This window comes from Neophocaena asiaeorientalis, unplaced genomic scaffold (genome assembly GCF_003031525.2).
Source record: "Neophocaena asiaeorientalis asiaeorientalis breed wild unplaced genomic scaffold, Neophocaena_asiaeorientalis_V1.1 scaffold264, whole genome shotgun sequence".
Lineage (NCBI taxonomy): Eukaryota > Metazoa > Chordata > Mammalia > Artiodactyla > Phocoenidae > Neophocaena > Neophocaena asiaeorientalis.
The window spans coordinates 4,151,094-4,174,922 of record NW_020185332.1 but is presented as its reverse complement, the minus strand read 5'-3'; the positions used below and the strand labels follow the sequence as shown (position 1 = coordinate 4,174,922).

Sequence of the window (23,829 nt, the reverse complement as noted above, 5' to 3'; positions counted from 1 at the left end):
CTGTCCACTGGGCTATGAGGCACCTGTGTCACCCTCAGATTCTTACCTTCATATGCTCAAAGTCCTTTACACTCACTGCTCATTCTAGGAAAATATCAAGAAGTAAAAAAAAACTGACAATTTTTTTATTAGATGCCCTAGGAGTCTTCCCAGACTTAAGTTGAAATGATCTGAAAGAGAGCCAAAGTCTGCCAATCATCAAAGTTTCTAAGGTGTTGAAACAGCCTTTGTGGTCAATGGCTTTTGACCTGGGGAAGGGGAGCTAAGCTGTGGGAGATTTTAAGTTCTTTTCCACGCTTCTTCCTTCAAGCTAAGGATAAATGGTCTCTGTCCCCAGGGCTTAGAATAGAACGTGGCACACAGTAGATAACATGTTGAATGAATGCTATTTCAGGTAGAATTTACGAAATAATAGATCAGTGTATCCAAAACATTCACTTATGCCTAGAACATCATTATTTTTTGTGTCTTTTTTAAGAACAACTAATAGCATAATGCCATGAACCTATCAACTAGATACACTGGGAGTAGTTATTTATATTACTGATTATAAAAGGATTCATTCATCTCAGGGTTCTGCTGAAACATTTTAGTGCTGCTACTTCGTTCACAATTCTGTCTGTATTTGCTTCTTGGAAACTGGTTGCCATAGCATGAAGCAGTGAACACTGGTGACACCTGTGGTATCTTATTACACTCCCTGTGAATGACCACCTCGCAGTGACCAAAGTGCCTGTCCCCCTAGGTCCACCATCTTGCAGCAGCAGTTCAATCGCACCGGGAAGGTGGAGCATGGTTCAGTGGCACTGCCGGCCGTGATGCGCTCCGGCTCCAGCGGGCCTGAGACCTTCAATGTTGGAAGCATGCCCTCCCCACAGCAGCAGGTCATGGTTGGACAGATGCACCGAGGCCACATGCCCCCGCTGGTGAGGCTACCAGGGGACTTGCCCTGCTCGTCACTATGCTGCCTTTGGTGTCCAGGGAGCCACACCAGCCTGGTGATAGGTTGTGTGTGTCATCCTCACTCTCCCTACTTCCTGTCTGAATCCTGGCTCTTCAGCTGTGCAGTCCCAATGCCTAATTCCCAGTGTGTTTTCTTTTAAATGGGTGGCTCTGGCAATGCCCTGTCTAGGACCACAGGTGTCCTTTAGGGCTGGACAAGGACCGGTGGCCTCTCCACGTGGTTTGCGAGAGAGGGATAGGACCCTGCTCCTCTGCCTGCTCATCGGCCCAGATACCCCTCAGAGAGGCTTAGAAGTAGACCAAGTCTCTTCCGATCCACACATTTCCCCCCCAGCGGATCATTGGTTCTTTCTGCTCTGCTGGTCTACCTGACTCGGGACCTCTCTCAGGCCTGCTCTGGAATCCCATGCTTTGGGGCAAGAACTTTTTGAAAGCAGAAGAGCCTTAAAGGTCAGAGGTGATTTGAGTGGAGAAGCATGTTGACTGTAGGTTTGGGTGGAATCTTATTTACCAAGAAGAGTTCTGATGTAACACACCCATGTGATTCCTGTGCAGGAGACCTTCTGTCCTGAGCACTGCAGGATTGGGTCCCCTGAGCTCCCCTGCAGGGACTCTTCCTGAGCCTTCTTGTTTTCCACACTCTGCTGATGAGAATCACCCTATTGCAAACACTCATATTTAGTGTCCTATTAATGTATTATAATACCTACTGGCCCCCCGTTGAAATAGGAGCTGGTTCAGGTAGTTTGTTGAGACGTACCCTGGGCTGCTTTCTCATGATCTCAGGTCCACTTTCCTTGCTCATGTAGAGCCTGCATTGCCAGTCCAGGAGTGGGGTGTGACCCCTTGTGTTACCTGCCTTTGCAGACCTCGGCCCAGCAGGCCCTCATGGGGACCATCAACACAAGCATGCACGCTGTCCAGCAGGCCCAGGACGACCTCAGTGAACTTGACTCCCTGCCGCCTCTCGGCCAGGATATGGTAAATGTTGTTCAGTGTTTTTATTCAATGTCTCTGCCCTGGCAGAAAACAGGGTTCTGTGCTCTGGCTGGATTCAGTGAGGTGAATCTCTGTCTCCAGCTAGGTGAGTTGGAAGTCCATATTTTTTCAAGAGATGGAGTCTCCATCTCTAGGCTGCACCACAGGAGGAGAGAATCATAGGGTGCTACGGGCTGTTGGCAGTACCCCATAAGGGCTAAGAACTTGGACTCGAGTCATGTCATTTGGACCCAAATTCCAGCTCTACTGCTCAATGGCTGTGTGAATCTGGGCAGCTTACTCTCTCTAAGCCTCCATTTTGTCATCCCTGAGGAGGGCTGTTGTAAAGACCCAACAATCCAATCATGTAAGGAGTTCTCAGCCCCGCACCTAACACGTAGTGAGAGCCCGGTGAGTATTAGCTGGGTTTGTTGTTAGTATTTACCAATGGTTCACACACTTGAGCAAGCATCACAGTCTTTCAGAGGGCTTGCTAAAACAGATTGCTGGGCCCCTCCCCCATTGTTTCTGACTCAGTAGGTCTGGGGTGGGGCCTGAGAATTTGCATTTCCAGCAAGTTCTCAGGGGCTGCAGCTACTTGTTCAGAGACCATGCTTCACAAACCACTGGGTTACTACGATTGAGCTTTTCAGCGAGGCAGGGCGATTAGCTGCCTTCCTGTAGCTGCTGCTGCATGAAATTGTCTAGCCCCTTGCTACTTAAATTGTGATCCACAGGCCAGCAGCATTGGCAGCACTTAGGATCTTGCGAGAGGTGCAGAATCTTAGGCCTTACCCCAAACTTCTGAACCAGAATCTGCATTTTAGTAAAGTTCCTGACTGTTTTGTGTACACATTTGCAAACCACTGGCTATCACTGTCCTTCCCTGCCCTGCTTCACACGTTAAAATCACCTGAGGAGTTTTAAGGAGGAAGCCTAGGGCCCAGGTCAGACCAAACAAATCAGTGTTGCCGGTGGGTGGGGCCTGAGTATCAGTGGGTTTTCATCTCCCTATTGTGATTCTAATATGCAGCCAGGGTTGAAGACCACTGCTTTAAGACTGCCTGACCATCGTAGAGCCAGAACCAAGACACAATTTGTAGCCTCATCTTGTCCAGCCAGGCTAACTGCCTCCAAGTTTTCCCTGCTCGGTGTTTTTCATTTGTGTACTTGTGTACCTGCAGGATGCAGCATCCTTAGTGCTGTTTCTCCCAGGCCCCTGAAGTCATTAAATATTTTGCTTTGGGGAGCTTGAGAGTAAAAATACATATGGCAGACTCCCATATCCAGCACAGTTGTGAGAGAAAGTTTTAAAATATCTGGATTTAATATTCTTGCTTCACCAATTTTCAAAGAGTTAGTATATAAAATATTTTAGTGCTAGACATACGCTGAACCAAGATTAATATTTTGGGAATGTTTTGGGAAGCAGATCAGCACCTTATATTACCATAGGATCATCGTTACCAGTGTATAAATGAGCATTTATTGGCTGAGACCAGAAACAGCCAAAAACAGAATTTGCTATTTATAGGGTCAAGTGAACATGAAGTATAAGAACTAGAAAGGTTTTAAAAGACCACTGAGTGAGATTCCACAGTAGAAGAAATGAAAGGCACGGGAGTTGGGTGAAATGTGCTCGAAGTCATATCATTTGTTAGTGGTAGAGCTGGATCCAGAGCAGGGGTCTTGACAACCACCTCCCAAAACCCTACCAGGGAAGGTGCCACGTCAACATGACATTCATCTTGTGAACAAAAGAGAATTGCTACACTGATAGAACACGCATGAGCTAGGACACCCTAATTCTAACCCCATTCTCTAAAAAACAAGATGAAGATTAGCAACAGTTGTTGTTGCCACTGTGTGGTATTATTATGAGATACTAATTTTTTATATATATATAATTTTATTTATTTATTTATTTATGGCTGTGTTGGATCTTCGTTTCTGTGCGAGGGCTTTCTCTAGTTGCGGCAAGCGGGGGCCACTCTTCATCGCGGTGCGCGGGCCTCTCACTGTCGCGGCCTCTCTTGTTGCGGAGCACAGGCTCCCGACGCGCAGGCTCAGTAGTTCTGGCTCACGGGCCTAGTTGTTCCGCGGCATGTGGGATCTTCCCAGACCAGGGCTTGGACCCGTGTCCCCTGCATTGGCAGGCAGATTCTCAACCACTGCGCCACGAGGGAAGCCCCATGAGATACTAATTATTTTCAATTTTTAAATTGAATTTACCTACATAAAGTCACAGAATTTTTCTCTCCAAGATCTTAAAGAAAACATAACGTGAGTAAAAAGCACTGAGAATTTACATGCCATTCAGCGTGAGTGAATGAGCAAGAAGCCTGTTAAGGACATCGTTCAAGGTGACTTTTAAGGGCCTCGTTGGTGCTGGCCCAGTGAAAATAGTGTGGCCAAAACGCTGGTCTCATTTTATGGCACAACTTCTCTGGTTTCCTGGGCAATCCTGTGCAGCAATTTTGTCATGAAGTTGTCTGGTTTTGCAGGCGTCTAGGGTATGGGTTCAGAATAAAGTCGACGAATCCAAACATGAAATCCACTCTCAAGTCGATGCCATCACAGCTGGAACAGCTTCAGTTGTTAACCTCACAGCCGGTAAGTCCCTGAGGAATTTGTGGTGTATTGTGATTTTGTTAAAAACAAAAGTTCTTATTCTTTGATTGAAACAACAGATTTTCCCTATTCTGAGAGAAGAGTCTATTTTTAGGCCCTCACAATGCTTCAGACGTTTTCTCCCACTGACCCAGGAGAAATGTGGTGAACATCTCATACCTTTTTGTCTGTATCATGCATCATCAGTAAAAACCACGTATCCAGCTCTTCTCATTGTTCGTCAAGCTGCTGGACATACTTCAAAGTGTATCGAGGCCAGTTTCTCCCTTCTGAGAGCTTACAGTCTCAAAATGGTTTTAGATGACTAGCCATCATGGGTGCCTTCTTCTATCTTGTCCAGCCATGGTCTCCTCTGTATAGCACAACTCCCAGCCTTGCACTGTCACATGAGAGCCAGGGAAGATCTTGGCTTCACCAAGCAGCGTTGCAGTGTTTCAGGGGTAGAGTTGACCTCTCCAAGCGGCTGACCTTGGAGCAGCCTTCTGAAAAGGGCCGTGAGATGCTGGTTCTTCCTTGGGAATTTTAAAGGTGCACATGCTCAGTATCTTAATATATGAGGCCTCGGGGTAAAAGGACCCCATGAAGAGCAGTACCTTGGAGATGGGGAGACGTCTGACTCCTGCAGGATGGGGGCGTCGTTGGTGGGGGCAGGGTTCTGCTGCCAGTGTTACCCTGTTTCCTGTCAACCTGGGCTCCCCTCAACCTTCACCACCCTCCTTTGATGGTGATAGTCCTTCTCTGTCCCAGGTGACCCTGCAGACACCGACTACACCGCTGTGGGATGTGCCATCACCACCATTTCTTCCAACCTGACGGAGATGTCCAAGGGCGTGAAGCTGTTGGCGGCCCTCATGGACGATGAGGTAGGCAGCGGGGAGGACTTGCTCAGAGCTGCAAGGACCCTCGCCGGGGCCGTGTCGGATTTGCTGAAAGCTGTGCAGCCGACTTCTGGAGAGGTGAGCTTTGGGGCCATCAGTCTCTCGGGTTCTGATGAGGGAGGTGCAGCCTCTGGGTCCCGTGCGGTTCTTGCTTCCTGAACAGTCCCTTCCATCCTGATGACTCATGTTCCCACCCTCTGGGGTTTGGAGTTGGTGAACTGGGTGCAGAAACCATGGTTCAACCTTTGAGACTGGTTGAGCTCTTAGTAGGAAGCCTCCTTTCCCCACCCAAGGGTACTTGATTAGATGTAACCTCAGAAACTAACACACATGACCAATACACATTTAAGGGGGATACAAGTCTGTACGCTAATTTCCTACCAGCTGAATGAGGCTCATTATTTGAGCATTTCACATCTATGCAGCCATGGCTGGTTTGTGAGCCACAGGCATTTCCTTGCATAGATTCCACCAGGACGTGGATGTCTCCAGTCTGGCAGATAGTTCAAGAGTCTCACTGAGGTGCAGGAGGTGGCCATCCTGTAGGATTCTTCTTCCTGCACTGCCCCGTCTGATGACGCTGGGGAGGCAATGCATTCTCTTTCCCACTAAGATGTGCTCTGTGTTCGTAGCCTCGACAGACAGTTTTGACCGCCGCTGGAAGTATTGGACAAGCCAGTGGAGATCTTCTGCGGCAGATCGGAGAGAATGAGACTGATGAGCGATTCCAGGTAACATATTTGCAGCCCATAACCTTGGAGCCTAAGCGATGGCCTTAGACCCAAGCAGGGAGAAGGTAATGAAAAACTGAGTCTTCCTTGAGGAGACAAAAAAAAAAAGATGAAGGTGGATTATCTCGGAGTGTGGTCTTTATGTGTTAAAGAAAAAGAATTTTTAATTGAAAGACTCATTTCACTTACATCGTGCATCACCACTTTGAAACACTTACTTAGCTGTTCTCACTAGTAAGCATGCTACACTTTCTTCAAACACAGATATGGATGGAATAATGTCACAACCACCCTTATACCGACCACCCAACCTCTAGAGTTATCAACTCATGGCCAAGCTTGTTTTTTCTGTTTGGGGTGGTTTTTAATTGCATCATTCTTTTTTTTATGAAGACATTACTTTTTAAAAATGTTTTTATTTTTTACCTTATAAATTTATTTCTTTATTTTTGGCTATGTTGGGTCTTCGTTGCTGTGTGCGGGCATTCTTTAGTTGCGGCAAGCGGGGGCTACCGTTCATTGTGGTGCGCGGGCTCTCATTGCAGTGGCTTTTCTTGTTGTGGAGCACGGGCTTTAGGCGCGTGGGCTCAGTAGTTGTGGCTCGCAGGCTTAGTTGCTCTGCGGCATGTGGGATCTTCCTGGACCAGGGATCGAACCTGTGTCCCTTGCATTGGCAGGTGGATTCTTTTTTTTTTTTTTAGTATCTTCATGGGAGTGTAATTGCTTTACAATGTTGTGTTAGTTTCTGCTGTACAACAAAGTGAATCAGCTGTAAGTATACATATATCCCCATGTCCCCTCCCTCTTGAGCCTCCCTCCCATCCTCCCTACCCACCCCTCTAGGTGGTCACAAAGTCCCGAGCTGATCTCCCTGTGCTATGTGGCTGCTTCCCACTAGCTATCTGTTTTACATTTGGTATGTCAATGCTACTCTCTCACTTCGTCCCAGCTTCCCCTTCCCCAGTGGGAGGATTCTTAACCACTGTGCCACCAGGGAAGTCCCTAATTGCATCATTCTTGAGTTCACATGTTAAGAGTGAAAACACGGGCACTCCCTTACACTCTGCTCACACATAGGACAGGCTTTCCTTCGTGTTTAGAGCTGGGTCTCTTGTCTGTGTCATATCCAAAACCACAAGTGTGGCAGTCTTTTTTGTCACCCCTTTTTTTTTTCAATACCAGGGACATGTCCTCTGGGGATCAGCTGTAGCCACTGTTTGCAGCTGGCTGGATGCACTGCCAGCTCAGACAAGATCTCAACCTGTTTGCCTCTATTCCCAGACCCCACAGATGGGGTGCGGAGGCCTTCTGCCAGGGATCTTCAGGCTCAGATGAACTCTTCACATTCTTGTGGGCAGATGCCTTTCATTCCTCATCCTCCTAAGTCTTCATTTTACAAGTAACATACAAATACATTCTAATTAAACTGTTATAGTTTGAGCCCTTGTTCTCTGGAAGATGCCCTTTTCCAAATCCTATGTCAGGTTCAATGTTTGGGATTTCTGTAGCATTCAGAATTAAAGGATCATTCAACTTTCCATTAGCGTTCAAGTTGCTTCAAAGGGGGCAGTTTTGCTTGCTATTTTGTCTAGAACTGACGAACTTCATCACCTCAAGACGTGTCAGTTATGCTAAGACATGGTCATGTATGTTGTGGATACATGAAACATGTACCTTCTCTACTCTCCACATTCCTGGGGTGCTGGGAACATAGCACTCATTCAGATCCTGCAGTACAATGAGACATTCAGTGCATGAACATTCATGTGATCATGGAGGCTGAGACCCATAATGAGTGGTAGGAGTATTTCTGGAAGCCATTTCTGTGCTGGAATGTCCAATAATAACTATAAGCAGAATTAACTGTAGACCACATAAATACATCTCAGTAAAGCCAAGCTAATTATGTCCCCATCCTGACTTCCCCTTAGTCAGATCCCCAAACTACCCTTGTGTGTCCTGTGCATTCTGTATTAGAGCAGGTAATTCTTTGTAGGTAGGTACCTACTTAGGAATTGTGTAAATACGAGATCCATCTGTTGGTTTACTCGGCTTCATTATCTTGATGCAGTCAACTTATTTTCCAAAGTGTTCGGGAAGATTGAGAGGGAAGTCACAATCCTTTGTTAAGGCATCTCGTATATCCTTGAGTATGTATGTATTTATTTTCAGCTATGTTGTCTTCACTGCTGCACATGGGCTTTCTCTAATTGCAATGTAAACTCCGCCTCCTAATATCTGCTTCTATGCAGACGTGCTAGGGAAGCAGGTTCAAGTTTAGGGTAGGTCCTGTGGAGGCTTTCTTAACAGGGGAAGGCCTGCCTTGAATGTTTCCCGTTCTCTAGGTAAACACCAGGACAGTAAGGTGATCCTACAACCTCCTCCAGTTATGGGTAGCCCCTGGCTTACTGACATTGGATTTCTTACTCTCTTCTTTTTCTGATTCTTGAGATCCTATCTTGGAGCTTTTTATTGAGTTTTCAATGTACTGCATGTTCCCAGAGTTAACAAAGATTTATTTTACATGAGCTGCATAATAGTGGTCTTGTTGAAAAGTTTGACAAGGGCCTTGTCAGCAACTATAGCCATAGTATCACGTTCTTTTTCTAACTGTATTTTTTTTTTTTCTGGGACAAAATTAATAGGAGGAGCAGGATTTCTATAAATGAGTCTAACAAAGCCCTTTAGAACAGTCAAGAGTTTGCATGACCAAATCATGGTCCCTGGGTGAAAAGATGGATCCCTATCAAGGGAAGGAATACTTTCACCCATTTTGGGAAGACTGCTTTTAAAAATCTTGATAATAATTTGTGACATTCAAATTTTGTTTTCACTGAGCATTGAGATAGATGTCCAAGAACTGTAACTTTACAGACCATGTTGGGAGCAGTTTCTAGAAGTTGTATGACAGATGAGTGCCAGTCAGATCCCAAAGGCATCTTCAGCTTTCGGCACCACAGGCTGTGGTTTTCCCTTGGACATCCAGTAAACACCAGAGACCTCAAAAAGGCTGGACCAAACTGTTCCTTTCAGGCTGCTTTGTTGTTGTCCGTTTTAAAAGCTGCTTATTTGGTGGATTCATGGGTTTCTGATTTGCCTGGATAAGATATAGTCTTTGCTCTGTGTAAAATTGTACAGGCTAAACACTCTTCCCAGTATATCTTCTCATAAAATACCTTGTTGTAAAGACTCTGTGGTGCCCTTTGCATTCAGAATCAAAAGTGCTTTTCATTATCTGATGAATTAATAAAGACTTCTGACCACACTTCCTCTGGGAGAAAGCCTTGACATGTTCAAAATAATAATGGCTTATATGTTTGGGAAGGCATTTCCAAACCAAATAAATGACCTTCAGTATTAAAAGCCAAGAAGTGAATTAAACGTAGCAGTGGTGATTCTTCAGGTCACAGAAATGGGTGACACATCTGAGGGGCTAAGTCAAACGATTCTCCATCCTGCAGGCAGAAAGCCTTTATGTTGACTTGAAGCATAAACTGATCTCTAAAGGCACAGAGCTCCTTGCATCTTCAGTGAGGTCTTCTTGTAGCTGGTTTATTTATGTAGGCTCCCTTTCCACTTTTCATAATAATTAATCTCCATCCAGAAGGCTACAGAACACTGAGAATCACTTATGTTCAGAGCATTCACGGGCTCTTGAGCTGGAGGTGCTATCTGTGCATGTTCAACGTTGCCCTCTGGAGGCCGAGATGTGGCTGAGTTTCTGATGACAGCTTGGATCTTGTGCAAAGTAGAAATCAGAAAAATAAATTTTCAAGTTAGAGTGGGGCATGATGATGGAGGCCGTGAATTTTATCCTTCCTGCTGCTCATAGTGTATATTTTCAGCTGATCCACCACAGACTCAGGAGATGTTGTCAAGATTCTAAGTGTTGTTTAAGTGCACAAATGTGAGTCAGTGGTTAAAATACAAGCCTTTCCCTCACACTAACCTATTTTGGATTGAAACCTATGCTACTTAATGTATAGGAGACTGTGTTATTAGGATGTAAGTCTCCTTCCTTAATTAGCTCTCAGGCTAACTGGACATTTCAGAAAAATAAATGGAAAAATATTTTTCTAAAGTACTGAAGGAAAAAGGTCAAATGGAATTTTAATAAAATGTTTAAGTGGACCACCACACTTTACTTTCAGGCTGTGAAGCGTGATTAGGAAAATATAAATGACTTTTTGTTTTTTTCCCTTTTCTTAGGACGTCTTAATGAGTTTGGCCAAAGCTGTTGCCAATGCTGCTGCCATGTTGGTACTAAAGGCAAAGAATGTTGCCCAAGTGGCTGAGGACACAGTCCTACAGAACAGGGTGATTGCTGCCGCCACCCAGTGCGCCCTCTCCACCTCCCAGCTTGTGGCGTGTGCCAAGGTAAGCCAGCTGGCACCCCAGCCCTTTCTACAGAGTGTCACACACTCTTATCTGCCTCCAGGCATTGGGAGGAGCCAGGGGCAGAACTTGTTAAAATTGTCTAAGACTTAGAGCTTGCTTCAGGTGTCTTTTAGGTGACATGACAGGATTTTAGTATAAGGTGTCCAGTTCTTTAATCATTTTTTCCTTGTTCATGTCCTCAGGCAGTGGTCCTTTTTGTATCTAATTGCCATTTCTACATGCCAATTGCTGTGTCGCCCCTTTGGACTTCTCAGTATGTCTTCTTTACCCCCGTGCACAAAGAGCTCTTGGATTGTGCAGTTATAGCCTTATATATGGGTTCAGTCACGATCCGTAGAGTCCATGGGAGCCCTTTCTGCACTGCACAGAATCAGAAGGAGGTAATGATGAAGTTCATGGTTGCCAGTTAGGATGTACACCCTCTGTGTAACACACTGCTTCATTAAGCGCCATCATCCCCGGTTTACTGAAGAGGAAACTGAGTTCCTTAGATGTTACTGATGACAGCCACAGAAATTGTAAGTGGCAGGACTAGGGTTGCAACTCGGGCCAGTCTGACGTCAGATACCCTTTCCACTCAACCATGTGTATCTTTGCTGAGATGAGGTGTCACAAGATGGGAGCCATCTGTTTCTCAACCTGATGACATAACATATTGTACAGATGTGCAATCTGGTTCAGCCTGGCACTTCTGGTCCTATCGGAGCATTTGCAGCATCAGTCAGAGGGGTCACTGATGGTCTCCCTCCTGCTTTCCTCGTTCACCATCCTAGTATCACAGATTACTGACACAACTCCCCTAATCTTTCAAATAATTGAGAGGCAGAGTTCCAGGAAATATAATATATTCCTCTGGAAAAAAATATAATTCTTTTACATAGTCTTTATCTCAGCTCAGAAGACTCAATTCAGAGGTTCCTAAGAGCAGGAGGTATAAAGGGTAAATACCAGAAATTTCTCTCTACAGAAGTAGTCAGTAGTATCAATGGTCGTAGAGCACTAATGGAGATGAAAGTTAACGGGCATCTAAAATCACAAAGTGAAATGCTGAAGTATGAGAAACCTCAGTGATGGTTTGGTTTAATCCCTGGTCCTATAAGTAAGGAACTGAGGCCCAGACCACAGAAGGATGTGGTGGAAATGCTCGTGGGTGCTGGAGACCAGAGTTGTCCCACGGTAACCAAGACCCACTCCTGTCTCGCTTCAGGTCGTGAGCCCCACCATCAGCTCCCCTGTGTGCCAGGAGCAGCTGATTGAAGCAGGGAAGCTCGTGGACCGCTCAGTGGAGAACTGCGTCCACGCCTGCCAGGCAGCCACCGACGACACTGAGCTGCTGAAGCAGGTCAGCGCGGCGGCCAGTGTGGTCAGCCAGGCCCTCCACGATCTCCTGCAGCATGTGCGACAGTTCGCCAGCCGAGGCGAGCCCATTGGTCGCTATGACCAGGCCACCGACACCATCATGTGTGTCACCGAGAGCATCTTCAGCTCCATGGGCGATGCTGGTGAGGGGCTGGTCTGTGGGTGGGCCGGTCGGTTTAGGGTTCCCTGATGGTGATGATTGTGAGTGAGTCGGACGATGGTTGCCTGGACATCTGGCAAAAGGGCAAGTTCTCATCCGCCTCAGTCAGAGACTTCTTCCCTGAGGCTGGGAAGAAGATTTGAGACTCCTAGTGTGCCTGTCCCAGCAACACTGAAAGACTTAACGTTAACTAGGGTATCTTTATTTAATAATTTAGTTACACAGGAAATCCCTTTTGTTCCAAGAATGTCCACGTTGGATACGGTGAAGTTGGTGCAGCTACAGGGGTAGGCAAGAATGAGGCTTGGAATGAAGTTTATTATACTGACAGGTCCCACGCAGGGGTCACTGCGTGTCATACAGGGTCACAGGGGAAGCATCAAGTTCTGATCAGATGGCAGAAGACAGGACTGAGGAGAGAGCTTAGGCCACCACCTATGTTGGGATTTCTGTGGGAAAGGCAAGATGAACAGCTTAAGTTTGGCAAGTCTGAATAATTTCAGCTGGCTCTACCCTTATAGAGGTGATCCCTAGTTTCCTGGTCCATGGCTCTGGGATGATGAAGGCAGAGGAATATTGTCTCCTGGGCTATAGGGACCAGACAGAGGATGACTCTGGATTGGGTAGTTTACCACCATGCTCTTGGCTAGACCCTTTACTATCTCTAAGTATTGGCTAGCTCTGAGAGGAGGGACAGTCTCTTTCCAACCAGAAAGGTTTTTCTAAGATGTCAAACATCACGAGATATATATATATATATATAATGTATGTATGTATGTATGTAAAATGCACCTTTTCAGTCTATTAGTTAAAAATTATATCTCCCCAGACCCAGCCCATCACTATCCCATCTAAATCTCTAGAATTGACCACTTACCAATTTCTGTTTCATCTTTGCAGAAATGTTCAATCTTCCTACCGACATTTATGTGTATGTACAACACCCTCTTTCTTTTCATATTAATGGAATTCTGTTACACATACTCTTCTGCAACCTTTTTCACTGAATATATTAGAAAGTTTCTTCATGTTGACCTATACACTAATCTTTTTAATGACAGCATAGTATTCTATTCAATGAATGCATCATAATCTATTTAACCAGTTGTCTTTTAATGGACATTTAGGTGGTTTCCAAGTTTCTGTTTGTTTTACAAAATTAATATTGCAGTAACCATTCTTGTAAAAATATCTGTTTACTTTGGGGAGTATATGTAGGATAAATTCCTATCAGTTGAATTTCTGGGCCAATAAGTATGTACATTTTTTATTTTAAACGTGTCTGAAGTTTCTCTCCAGAAAGGTTCCACAATTTGCAACCCTACCAGGAGTTTGTAAGAAGTCTATTTTCCTACTTCTTCCTCAGCACAGAGCAACACTTCTTAACGACTATATTTTTAAAGAAAATTACCTTGTGATTTTCTCTATCCTTCTTAAGTGATTTAAGAGATGGCACTGCTCCACACATCTGGATTTTTTTGGTTCTTTTGTTTTTTATTTTTTTTAATAAACTTTTTACTGTGGAATATTTTTTCTATATACAGTAAAGTTGCTGGGGTAATGGACTTCTCTTGTACCCTTCCCAGTTTCCCTCCTTTTTAGCATCTCCCTTAGGCCTCGGGACATTGGTCAGAACTGGGAGATGAGCATTGGTATGTTACTGTTAACTAAACCACGGACACTGTTCAGATTTCACCAACTTTTCACTAAATGTCCATTCACTGTCCCAGGATCCAATCCAGGGTACCTTGAACTGAGCACTTTTTGATTTTCGTGAAAGCCTTTTTCCCCCTTAATGTTAATAATGCTTCGTCATCCTTCACAAATGACCTTTCGGGGAGGAAATTGCTCATATTTGAGTAGTTTTATTTTTAATGTTGACAATGGTACCCCTCCCACTTCCAAAAGGAAGTTGAAATAGATAAGAGTAAAATCCCAGCTACTAATAACAATTACTAATAACGAGATCAAAATCCATGCTGGGAAGGAAAGGGTGAGTAAATTGATAGGAAGACTGGGCCAAGGCAAATCTCAGCATTTGAGCATGAAACTGGGTTCTGTGCTTCCTATGAGTGAGAGCCAAGCGACACAAATAGAGTAGGTTATGTGATGCCACTCATCCGGTGTTAGGTAGCATATGCAGATTGACTCAAAATTTTGAAATATTTTTCCTGTGCACATTACTCAGAGCTCATTGTAGGGGCTTTTGTGTACGTGGCTTCTGACGTGAGGTAAAGAAGATTTTCTGTGTAAGTATTTACTAAGCTTAAATGCGCATAATAAATCCACATAATCTTGTTCCCTGCCTTCTCTTTATAAAGGGCTCCTCTTAGGTTACTTATGGCATTTTTATCCCGCACACTTAAAGACTGAACTTGGATGTGATTGGGGGTAGACAGGCCTGGCAGCCACAGGGAATATTTTTGGTTCAGGATCTGACTTGGCTTCATTGCTTAGGAATGGAGCATGGAGGCTCATTTCTCTTCGTCCCTTTTGCCAGAGGAATAGAGACAAGACTGTGCTGGCTCCTGAGGTTTCCCCTGAGCTTTAGGAAGCAGACAAACAGACTGCATCCTCTGTCCCACCCTCTAGGTGAAATGGTACGCCAGGCCCGGGTCCTGGCTCAGGCCACCTCAGACCTCGTCAACGCCATGAGGTCAGATGCGGAAGCAGAAATCGACATGGAGAATTCCAAGAAGCTCCTGGCAGCGGCCAAACTCTTGGCTGACTCTACCGCTCGCATGGTGGAGGCTGCAAAGGTAGTACATTGGATTTATTCAATTGAAAAGTGAACATCATTGAAAGTTAGGATTTGGAACGTACCTGCAAGAAAGAGAATGGTCAGACGAGTGTGCTTTTTTGTTTGTTTAAAATCTATATGGCTTGGTAATGTTTAACCTTCTTCAAGTGGGAAAGGGGAAGATCATGGAACACATGAATGAAAAAACTCTTTAGGGAAGTGGTGCTGACTCAGCCATAGACAACAGAGTCCCTGCTTAGCCAGTACTCTTTTTATATTGGGTCATTGCCATTGGCTTTAGTGAAAATGATGGTTAATTTCAACTTGAGATTTCAACAGTAAATTCACTTTGACCTGTTTTCTTCCTGCAGCCTTAATGTCACTTTGCCCTCCATTCGACTTCTCAGCTAAACTTCTTTCAAGATTTTGCATAGGTGACAAACTTATGGTTACCAAAGGCGAAAGGTGGGGAGAGGGATAAATTAGGAATTTGGGAGTAGCATATACACACTACTATATATAAAATAGATAAACAACAAGGACCTACTGTATAGCACAGGGAAGTATACTCCATATTTTGTAATAACCTATATGAGAAAAGAATCTGAAAAAGAATATATGTATATATAAATATATACATAAGAATAAAGGCAGCAAATTCTCAAAACTCACCACTTAAAAAAAAAAAAAAAAGATTTTGCATAGGTGTTTCCTGCTTCACTGTTATCCAAAACCCGGTAGCTATTTATAGGAGAGTTTGAATAAAGAGTTAACAGACAACTTTGTGCTTTTTGACAGCTATCCTATGTCATGATGCTTCTTTTTTTTTAATTTTTGAGTTTCATTTTATTTGTATACAGCAGGTTCTTATTAGTCATCCATTTCATACACATCAGTGTATACATGTCAACCCCAATCTCCCAATTCATCACACCACCACCCACCACCACCCCCCACGGCTTTCCCCCCTTGGTGTCCATACGTTTGTTCTCTACATCTGTGTCTCAACTTCTGCCCTGCAAACCAGTTCATCTTTTTGCAAATATTTTCTCCCATTCTGAGGGTTGTCTTTTGGTCTTGTTTATGGTTTCCTTTGCTGTGCAAAAGCTTTGAAGTTTCATTAGGTCCCATTTGTTTATTTTTGTTTTTATTTCCATTTCTCTAGGAGGTGGGTCAAAAAGGATCTTGCTGTGATTTATGTCATAGAGTGCTCTGCCTGTGTTTTCCTCTAAGAGTTTTATAGTGTCTGGCCTTACATTTAGATCTTTAATGCATTTTGAGTTTCTTTTTGTGTATGGTGTTAGAGAGTGTTCTAATTTCATTCTTTTACATGTAGCTGTCCAGTTTTCCCAGCACCACTTATTGAAGAGGCACTCTTTTCTCCATTGTATATTCTTGCCTCCTTCATCAAAGATAAGGTGACCATATGTGCATGGGTTTATCTCTGGGCTTTCTATCCTGTTCCATTGATCTATATTTCTGTTTTTGTGCCAGTACCATACTGTCTTGATTACTGTAGCTTTGTAGTGTTGTCTGAAGTCAGGGAGCCTGATTCCTCCAGCTCTGTTTTTGCTTTCTTAAGATTGCTCTGCCTATTTGGGGTCTTTTGCGTTTCCATACAAATTGTGAAATTTTTTGTTTTAGTTCTGAAAAATGCCATTGGTAGTTTGATAGGGATTGCATTGAATCTGTAAATTGCTTTGGGTAGTGTAGTCATTTTCACAATGTTGATTCTTCCAATCCAGGAGCATGGTATATCTCTCCGTCTGTTTGTATCATCTTTAATTTTTCTTTCATCAGTGCCTTATAGTTTGCTGCATACAAGTCTTTTGTCTCCTTAGGTAGGTTTATTCCTAGGTATTTTATTCTTTTTGTTTTTGCAGTGGTAAATGGGAGTGTTTCCTTAATTTCTCTTTCAGATTTTTCATCACTAGTGTATAGGAATGCAAGAGATTTCTGTGCATTAATTCTGTATCCTGCTACTTTACCAAATTCATTGATTAGCTCTAGTAGTTTTCTGGTAGCCTCTTTAGGCTTCTCGGTGTATAGTATCATGTCATCTGCAAAAAGTGACAGTTTTACTTCTTCTTTTCCAATTTGGATTCCTTTTATTTTTCTTCTCTAATTGCTGTTAAAAGCCAGTGATTCTTATCCAGGGCTCTGTTTCAGAACCCTGTGAAACTTACTGAGGTACACATGCCTTAATTCCACCCCCAAAGATCCTAACTTCCGAGTTTGCTGCTAAGACCCGGTGTATGTGTGTGTGTTTCACAGAAGATTCCAATGCCTACCTCCGGGTGAGAACTATTTTAAATGGATAAGGCTGTATTTATCTATGATGTTTTTATTATGCAATTAGCATATGCTTTTGGTGAAATGAATAGAAAATGCAGTAAGTATAAGTAAGAAAATAGAAATGACTTTCAACTTCATATCACCAAGGTAACATGTTGAATGTATTCCTATGCATTTCAGATTCATTAAACATCCCCACGGCTTAGCCTGCCTCCTTGGTCTTTAACAGTAATGTGTCTCAACCAAGTGTGTGAATTGCTTCACTTTCGATGTAATGTGACATGCAGTGACATCCAGTAGACCTTCCTCCTTGTTTGACTCACCATTGTATTACCTGAGGGGCTGATAGTCCTTAGAGATATGTCTTGGGTAGGGCTGAAGAGAGTCCCAAGGAGGGGCGGGGTCCGAACTTCCTTCCTCTGTCCCTGATCCCTCTTTCAGTCAAGAAACTCTGTTCCTTAGCATCCCTTTTAGCAAAAATACGCATTAGGGTTTTGGATTATAGTTAATTTTTTTAAGGTTGTTACTAGTTTTGTTTCCTTCTTTTTCTCCTAAGTTTAAAGAAAGCCATTTCAGGCAAACCCTCATGTTCACAAAAATTACTTGCTAGACTAGAAAGAATCTTAGTGAAAAATCTAATCTGTCCCTTACTTTACAGATGAGAAAATTAAAACTCAGAAAGATTAAACCTACCATCACGTAACCAGGACTGAGCCAGGACCGATGTGCACATTTGTTTTTAGATGTGTAGTGCTCCCCAGACTGTTTCACGGCATTTTACCAAGTTACCAAAGTGTTTGTTATTTTTGTTTATTTATATTAGATGGGACAAGGTTGAGTGTTTTTGTTAAGTTCTTTTAACTTTTTAGTTAAAAGTTGATACTTTGTTGTCATGGCAGTATTTTAATTTGTTGAATTTTGTTGAAAGATAAAGAATGTACGATGGTTAGACTTCCAAAGAATATATTTAGTGTGAAGAAAAAAAATATTTCATAATCAGTAACTAAGATTTCAGGCCAAGATTAGTACCCCATATCTAATACACATTCATCATAAAAAAGATATTGCTAAGGAAGGATCCAGACACACACGTCAGTATGTAACGTGCAGAAATGGTGCTTTCCTGCTGCTTGAAACACACAGTTAAGGCTGGCATGCCACTGGAGGCATTGATAAAGGAGTGGCTTTAGAAAATACCCAATGACCAGAAAAAATAAAATGACTCTTATAAACTTGCAGAAGAACGCAAAAGGAGCCCAAACAATCCTTTTATATGTGAAATGCAAAAATATAATTTTTTCATTGCTAAAAACACAAAAATCAAGACTACTAAAAGTGGTTTAAATTTAAAAGAAGATTCCATCCAAGAGGATGGCAAAACAACTCTGTCACAGATGTTAAAACTGTTCCATTCAGTGTGAATTCCTATGACTTTTTATACATATTGTAGTTTAATGAAAGAGATTTTTGCAAATTGGTAAATTTGGCAAGGTGTTCACATGGAAAATTGAGATGTTTAGAAAATCGATTTCGATAATTGGCGTGTTTCTTTCTGCCTCACAAGCAAATATTATTGCCTGAAAATGTTCATGGGAAGAAACTCACTCATCTACATACATCCAGTGCTGGTCACAAAGCATCCAGGCTCTGTGAGAAGAATCTTGATTGATGCTTTTATCTCAGGTGGACGTGGAAGACTGGATGTGCTTTAAGTTTTTGTCGAGTTATTGGGCAGTAAAATTATCCTCTCCCTACATTACCTTTAGCCTTTCCCTGCTTCAAAATCCTACCCATCTAACTAAACTCCACTTGCACTTCTAACACACTTTAACCTACAGCAACACAGTAAAAGAGCCGTGGGCTTACACAAGGGAAACATGGCCATCGGTTGTGCACAGCACCCTCTTCTTTCCCTGCCTGGATAGGGGCATCGATTTCTCTCATTAGTACAGTTGGGGACCAATTCTACTTGGCTATATTTGCCAGCCCAGACTCTCTAGGAATGCAATTTCTAGACATGGTCTTTCTTGAACCACATTGGCTTATAGAATTTTGGATGGCGTTCCCATCCCCCCACTCCCTCCATCCCGGCCCCTGTGTTACGCTGTAATCTTAGCCCATTCTCATTCACCAGTGCCGCAGGACAGGAGAATCTTTCAGCAGCAATATGTGTCTGTCACACCAATTAAAATACAATTCTCCCTGAGAGATGTGATCAGGAGGGAGATTTATCTTAACATCTTTTAAACCATTGGGTTTCTCACCACAAGGTAATTTATATGGATGATGAATGCTATGATCTCAAGTGTTTAAGTATTTATTTAATTTAATTATTTAATTTAATTATTATTGGATTTTTCTTGTTCAGCCGTGCAGTTTGGCAACATCCCCTGGTAGATATTTTTTTGTTGTGAGAGGAAACATCTTTATCATAAAGATACTGCTTTGGCTTCTCTCTTCCTGTTACTTGGTATTCGTAGGAAAAAGTAACATTGAAGGCATGAATTCAGCGTCTGTGGCATGCTGCCCCTTGGACCTCTTGGAATCTTTCTTTTCACCTTCGTAGGGAGCTGCAGCCAACCCTGAGAACGAGGACCAGCAGCAAAGGCTGAGAGAAGCTGCAGAAGGTCTCCGGGTGGCAACCAACGCCGCAGCCCAGAATGCTATTAAGAAAAAAATCGTCAACCGACTGGAGGTCAGTAAAGAGGCTGGTTTTCCAGGTTTTAGATTTGCATAGAGTCCATTGAAAGAATAAGCGAATTCATAAGGCAGTGCCCCTAGAAAGGAAGCTAAATCAAGATAGACGATGCAGTTTAATGCTTTAGGTGCCGTGAGGAACTTGAACGGCTGGTTTAGGGACATTGTACATTTATGTTCAGTGGTTTAGGTCCGTTGACACAGTTTGAAAAACTGCTTCAGTTCATGGTTGCACAATGCCAGAATCTTTTCAGAGTTTAACATTCTTGAACAGAATTCAAATTTTCTTTCAGGAGGAACCAGGTTTGTTTTGTTTTTTTTTTTCCTGGCATTAAGGGATGTACATGTTCAGAAAGGACCTTTAGCTAAAAATGTATATATATTGTTGGAGGTAATACTCTTTCACGAATCCCAGTAGATGATAGGAACTTCGGAAGACTGGAGATGGGGATAAATAGGTTTGGAAGGGAGTAATAAATACTTCTGTCGTCTTTCAGAATGCTTATTTATTCTCGGGAAAAAAAAAAGTAATAGGCACAAATTCTGTAAGAAAATAAATCTCTCTCACAAATGTACACGGGAGATTCTTAGACTAAAATTTGGGGGCATTAGAGGCCAGAGCTTGGCTCTAGTGAGGAATCCCTCCATGTGTAATCTGCTGAGTTCTGGAGGAAAGCTGACCTCCTTGTCTGTGGAGGGAGACTAGAGACTAAACACGATTAAGTACGCCAGTGGGGACATCTGGGCCTTTCTGAGCCCAGGCAAGTCAGGAGCCCCAGTGTTTGTGCTTGGTGCTTGACCCAGAGAGCAGCCCATGCTTCTTGTGAGAGAAATGTTTTTCTCCTAAAACATTTAGACTTAGTGCCGCTTATCAGTGGCATCGCGGTCCTGGGACTCGTCCCTTGTCTTTTTGAGAAATGACAGATGAACATCGGCACTTGAGCCTGTCTTTTTCAATTGTCCCAGGGTACTTAAACCAAAGGAAGACAACAGGGCGTGGCTAGGTTAGAATGTCATTGGTGCTGAAAGGGCGGAGTCTGTGCCTGGTGTGCCCTTTCTTGGAGCCGTGCGGTGACCCCCTTTAGTGGAGGGGATTTATATCAATGTGCGTGTGTGTGTGTGTGTTTGCACGTGTGAACCCTGCCTCACCTCCTCTTACTGTCCTCCCCAGGTTGCAGCCAAGCAGGCTGCAGCTGCAGCCACGCAGACCATCGCCGCCTCCCAGAATGCGGCTGTGTCCAACAAGAACCCCGCGGCCCAGCAGCAGCTGGTCCAGAGCTGCAAGGTGAGGCACCAGCTGCCAGAGAGCCAGGTCTGCTGGAGGAGACCCTGATAACATTAGAGCGCCCAGTGCCCTGGTAATTCGGTTAAGACTGATCATCCAGGCTCCTAATCCAGTTTGTTCCGGCTCCCATGTTCCAGGTGTACACACACACGTCTGGTTTTTGTCTGTTAAGCGAATGGCCTGTGTTTGGAAAGAGAACATGTTTCTCCCAGCATTGTCTTTCCTTTGTCTAGATTCTTTTCCTTCTTTTTGAGAGCACAAGTCAAGGAGGATCAATGACAAGGCCCTTGAGGGCTCTGAAACCGTAATGAAGCATCGAATTTCCAGAGTGCCTTCCTCCCTTTGAATGGCGGCCTTTGTGTTCAGTCTTCACTCGTCATGGCAGGGGTGACTTCCTGCTTTGCACTGATGGCACCTGAGGATTTATTCATCCTGTCTGGCCTCGTCGCTGTTGCGCTCTGGTGCTTTCTGTGGTTGCCTCACTGATCTTCCGAGACCTGTCGCCGATGCCGCGCTTGAAGCCAAGGTGCCGCAGAGGGTGTCCACCTCTGCCGCCTTCTCTGAGCGCCCAGAGTTAACTGTCCCGGGAGAGCCCCGAGTGGTGCCAAAGGCACATCTCATTGCCTGGCCATCGCCCACATGTTGGCACCATGCCTGACTGAAGTTCCCTGCAGTGCTTGCGGTTCGCCGTGGGAGCTGGGTGCAGAGGCATCTTGGATTTACGTGGGCTCTGAGCCTTCTCTCTCCTTTCTCAAATCTCCTCTGTGAAACCATTCGCATGTGAGGGGTGTTGCTGCTTCTACTTCAAAAATGGCTTTACTCCTGTGGGGAGGCCACCCAGGGCCCTCCACGTCCTGAATCCCAGTTCTCTGAGGCTAGCCCCTCCCTGCGGAGCAAGTTTGCTCTGGTGGAAAAGCCTCAGCAATGCAGGAGGACCCTGTCCTCGGGGTTGTGCACGTAAAGAGGGGTTTTTTCCTGAGAGCCAGGCCCCTGCTGCGGAGGGAGTTGGTTTCCAGTTGGGGCCTGGCTTCAGCCGCCAGCAGGGGTAGCAAAATGGCATTTCCCCTTATCAGGGAGCACAGGCTACTTGTGTCCAGGAAAATAGTATGAACCTTCCCCCTACTTTTTATGAACAAACAGAACATACTCAGCCCGTGGGTATCTCTGTCAGGGAATGAAAGCATTACTGTTTATCAGGTTGCAGTGCAGAAGGTAAAGTGGGCCAAGTTCCTGGAGCCAGCAGAAGAGGATGCGAGGGAAATTCTCCTGGAAATTTTTTTTTTTTTGTGGTACGCGGGCCTCTCACTGTTGTGGCCTCTCCCGTTGCGGAGCATAGGCTCCAGACGCACAGGCTCAGCGGCCATGGCTCACGGGCCCAGCCGCTCCACGGCACGTGGGATCTTCCCGAACCGAAGCACGAACCCGTGTCCCCTGCATCGGCAGGCGGACTCTCAACCACTGCGCCACCAGGGAAGCCCGAAATTTTTTTTTATTCTTGCTGGAATGGCCTCCTGAAAAGAACATGTCACCAGGGTGGGCTGCTCTTGGGCCCTTCCTTAGTAGTGACGGTCACTGTGCCATGGCCTCTGAGGGCCTGGTTGGTCAGATGTGGTGTGGCGCAAAGGGACAAGCCAGAGGCCTTGTAGAGAGGGAAAAAGCCAGCATCTCCTAGGCACCGTGGAAGACGGTCACTTTCAAGTGGTCTCACCTTGGGATGCTGTCCTCCCTCCCCTATCCCGGGCATTGGGTTTTCCCATTTGAGGAGTGAGAATACAGGAAGAGAGGAACCACAGTGACATGAAAGCTGACAGACGGAACGTATACCCGCAAAGTCAGATATCGAAATGCTGAAGTATGCTGTTAGTTGAGTGCTTCTCTCACTTTCTTCTGATCACTGGACCATATGAATTGAGTTTATCTACCTGTGAATTGGACAGATTCCTCGATGCTAGGGTTTTCAACACTAATGAGCCAGGATGGTGTGAGCTGCAACTGGGGAAATTGTTTTAAGGCTTCGATATGGAGAATCGCCTTGTGCTGCATGTATTGGGACCGGGGGGACCACAGGGAAGAGCATGTGTGGGAGGAGCCTACCCACAGGTACTGTGTTGGCATCAGTGTTGGCAAGGACCCAACGGGCTAAAGCTGCTGAGTGAATCCAAGGTCTGGGCCGGGCACCCCCAGGAGGGAAGGCACATCCACAGAACATTATCACTGGGGGCGTTTCCCCACACACCCCGTTTTGGTACGTCACCATCCTGGGTATGCTCAGTTTTCATTTTCCTTGCTTCCTGTAGGCGGTGGCTGATCACATCCCTCAGCTGGTCCAGGGGGTCAGAGGGAGCCAAGCCCAAGCAGAAGATCTCAGTGCCCAGCTGGCACTCATCATCTCCAGCCAGAACTTCCTCCAGGTACCACGGAAACATTCACCTCCATCTTCCCCGGAACCTCAACCCACCCCCACCCCACTGCCCACTGGGCAGGGGGTGCCCTTTATCCTTAAGGAGAGGACTTCACAGATTCCGGAGCCAGAGCAAAGTCTTTGCAGTAAGCAGACCTGGAAGCAGTTTCAGGAGAGGGAGATGCAGCTTGGCAAAGCAAGATGCTGATATGCAGGGAAATTGCCCCAGGAGATGGCACATTATCCATTTTGCTCTCTGTATTTCTCTTCCGTGAGGGAAACCATGAAATAAGCTGCACTTTTTGACAAACAG

At 44.7% G+C, this 23,829-nt stretch overlaps 1 protein-coding gene across 1 annotated transcript in view; it reads left to right on the top strand.

Moving 5' to 3' along the window:
• The window catches only part of TLN2 (talin 2), a 447,872-nt gene that overhangs the window by 292,575 nt on the left and 131,468 nt on the right, over positions 1-23,829 (top strand). The window contains exons 15-25 of the mRNA XM_024735251.1: positions 746-926; positions 1,831-1,944; positions 4,446-4,554; positions 5,320-5,528; positions 6,083-6,181; positions 10,391-10,558; positions 11,787-12,081; positions 14,691-14,857; positions 19,700-19,828; positions 21,002-21,115; positions 23,413-23,526. Coding sequence (XP_024591019.1) covers positions 746-926; positions 1,831-1,944; positions 4,446-4,554; positions 5,320-5,528; positions 6,083-6,181; positions 10,391-10,558; positions 11,787-12,081; positions 14,691-14,857; positions 19,700-19,828; positions 21,002-21,115; positions 23,413-23,526 — 1,699 coding nt within the window. The remainder of the gene's footprint in view (positions 1-745; positions 927-1,830; positions 1,945-4,445; positions 4,555-5,319; positions 5,529-6,082; positions 6,182-10,390; positions 10,559-11,786; positions 12,082-14,690; positions 14,858-19,699; positions 19,829-21,001; positions 21,116-23,412; positions 23,527-23,829) is intronic.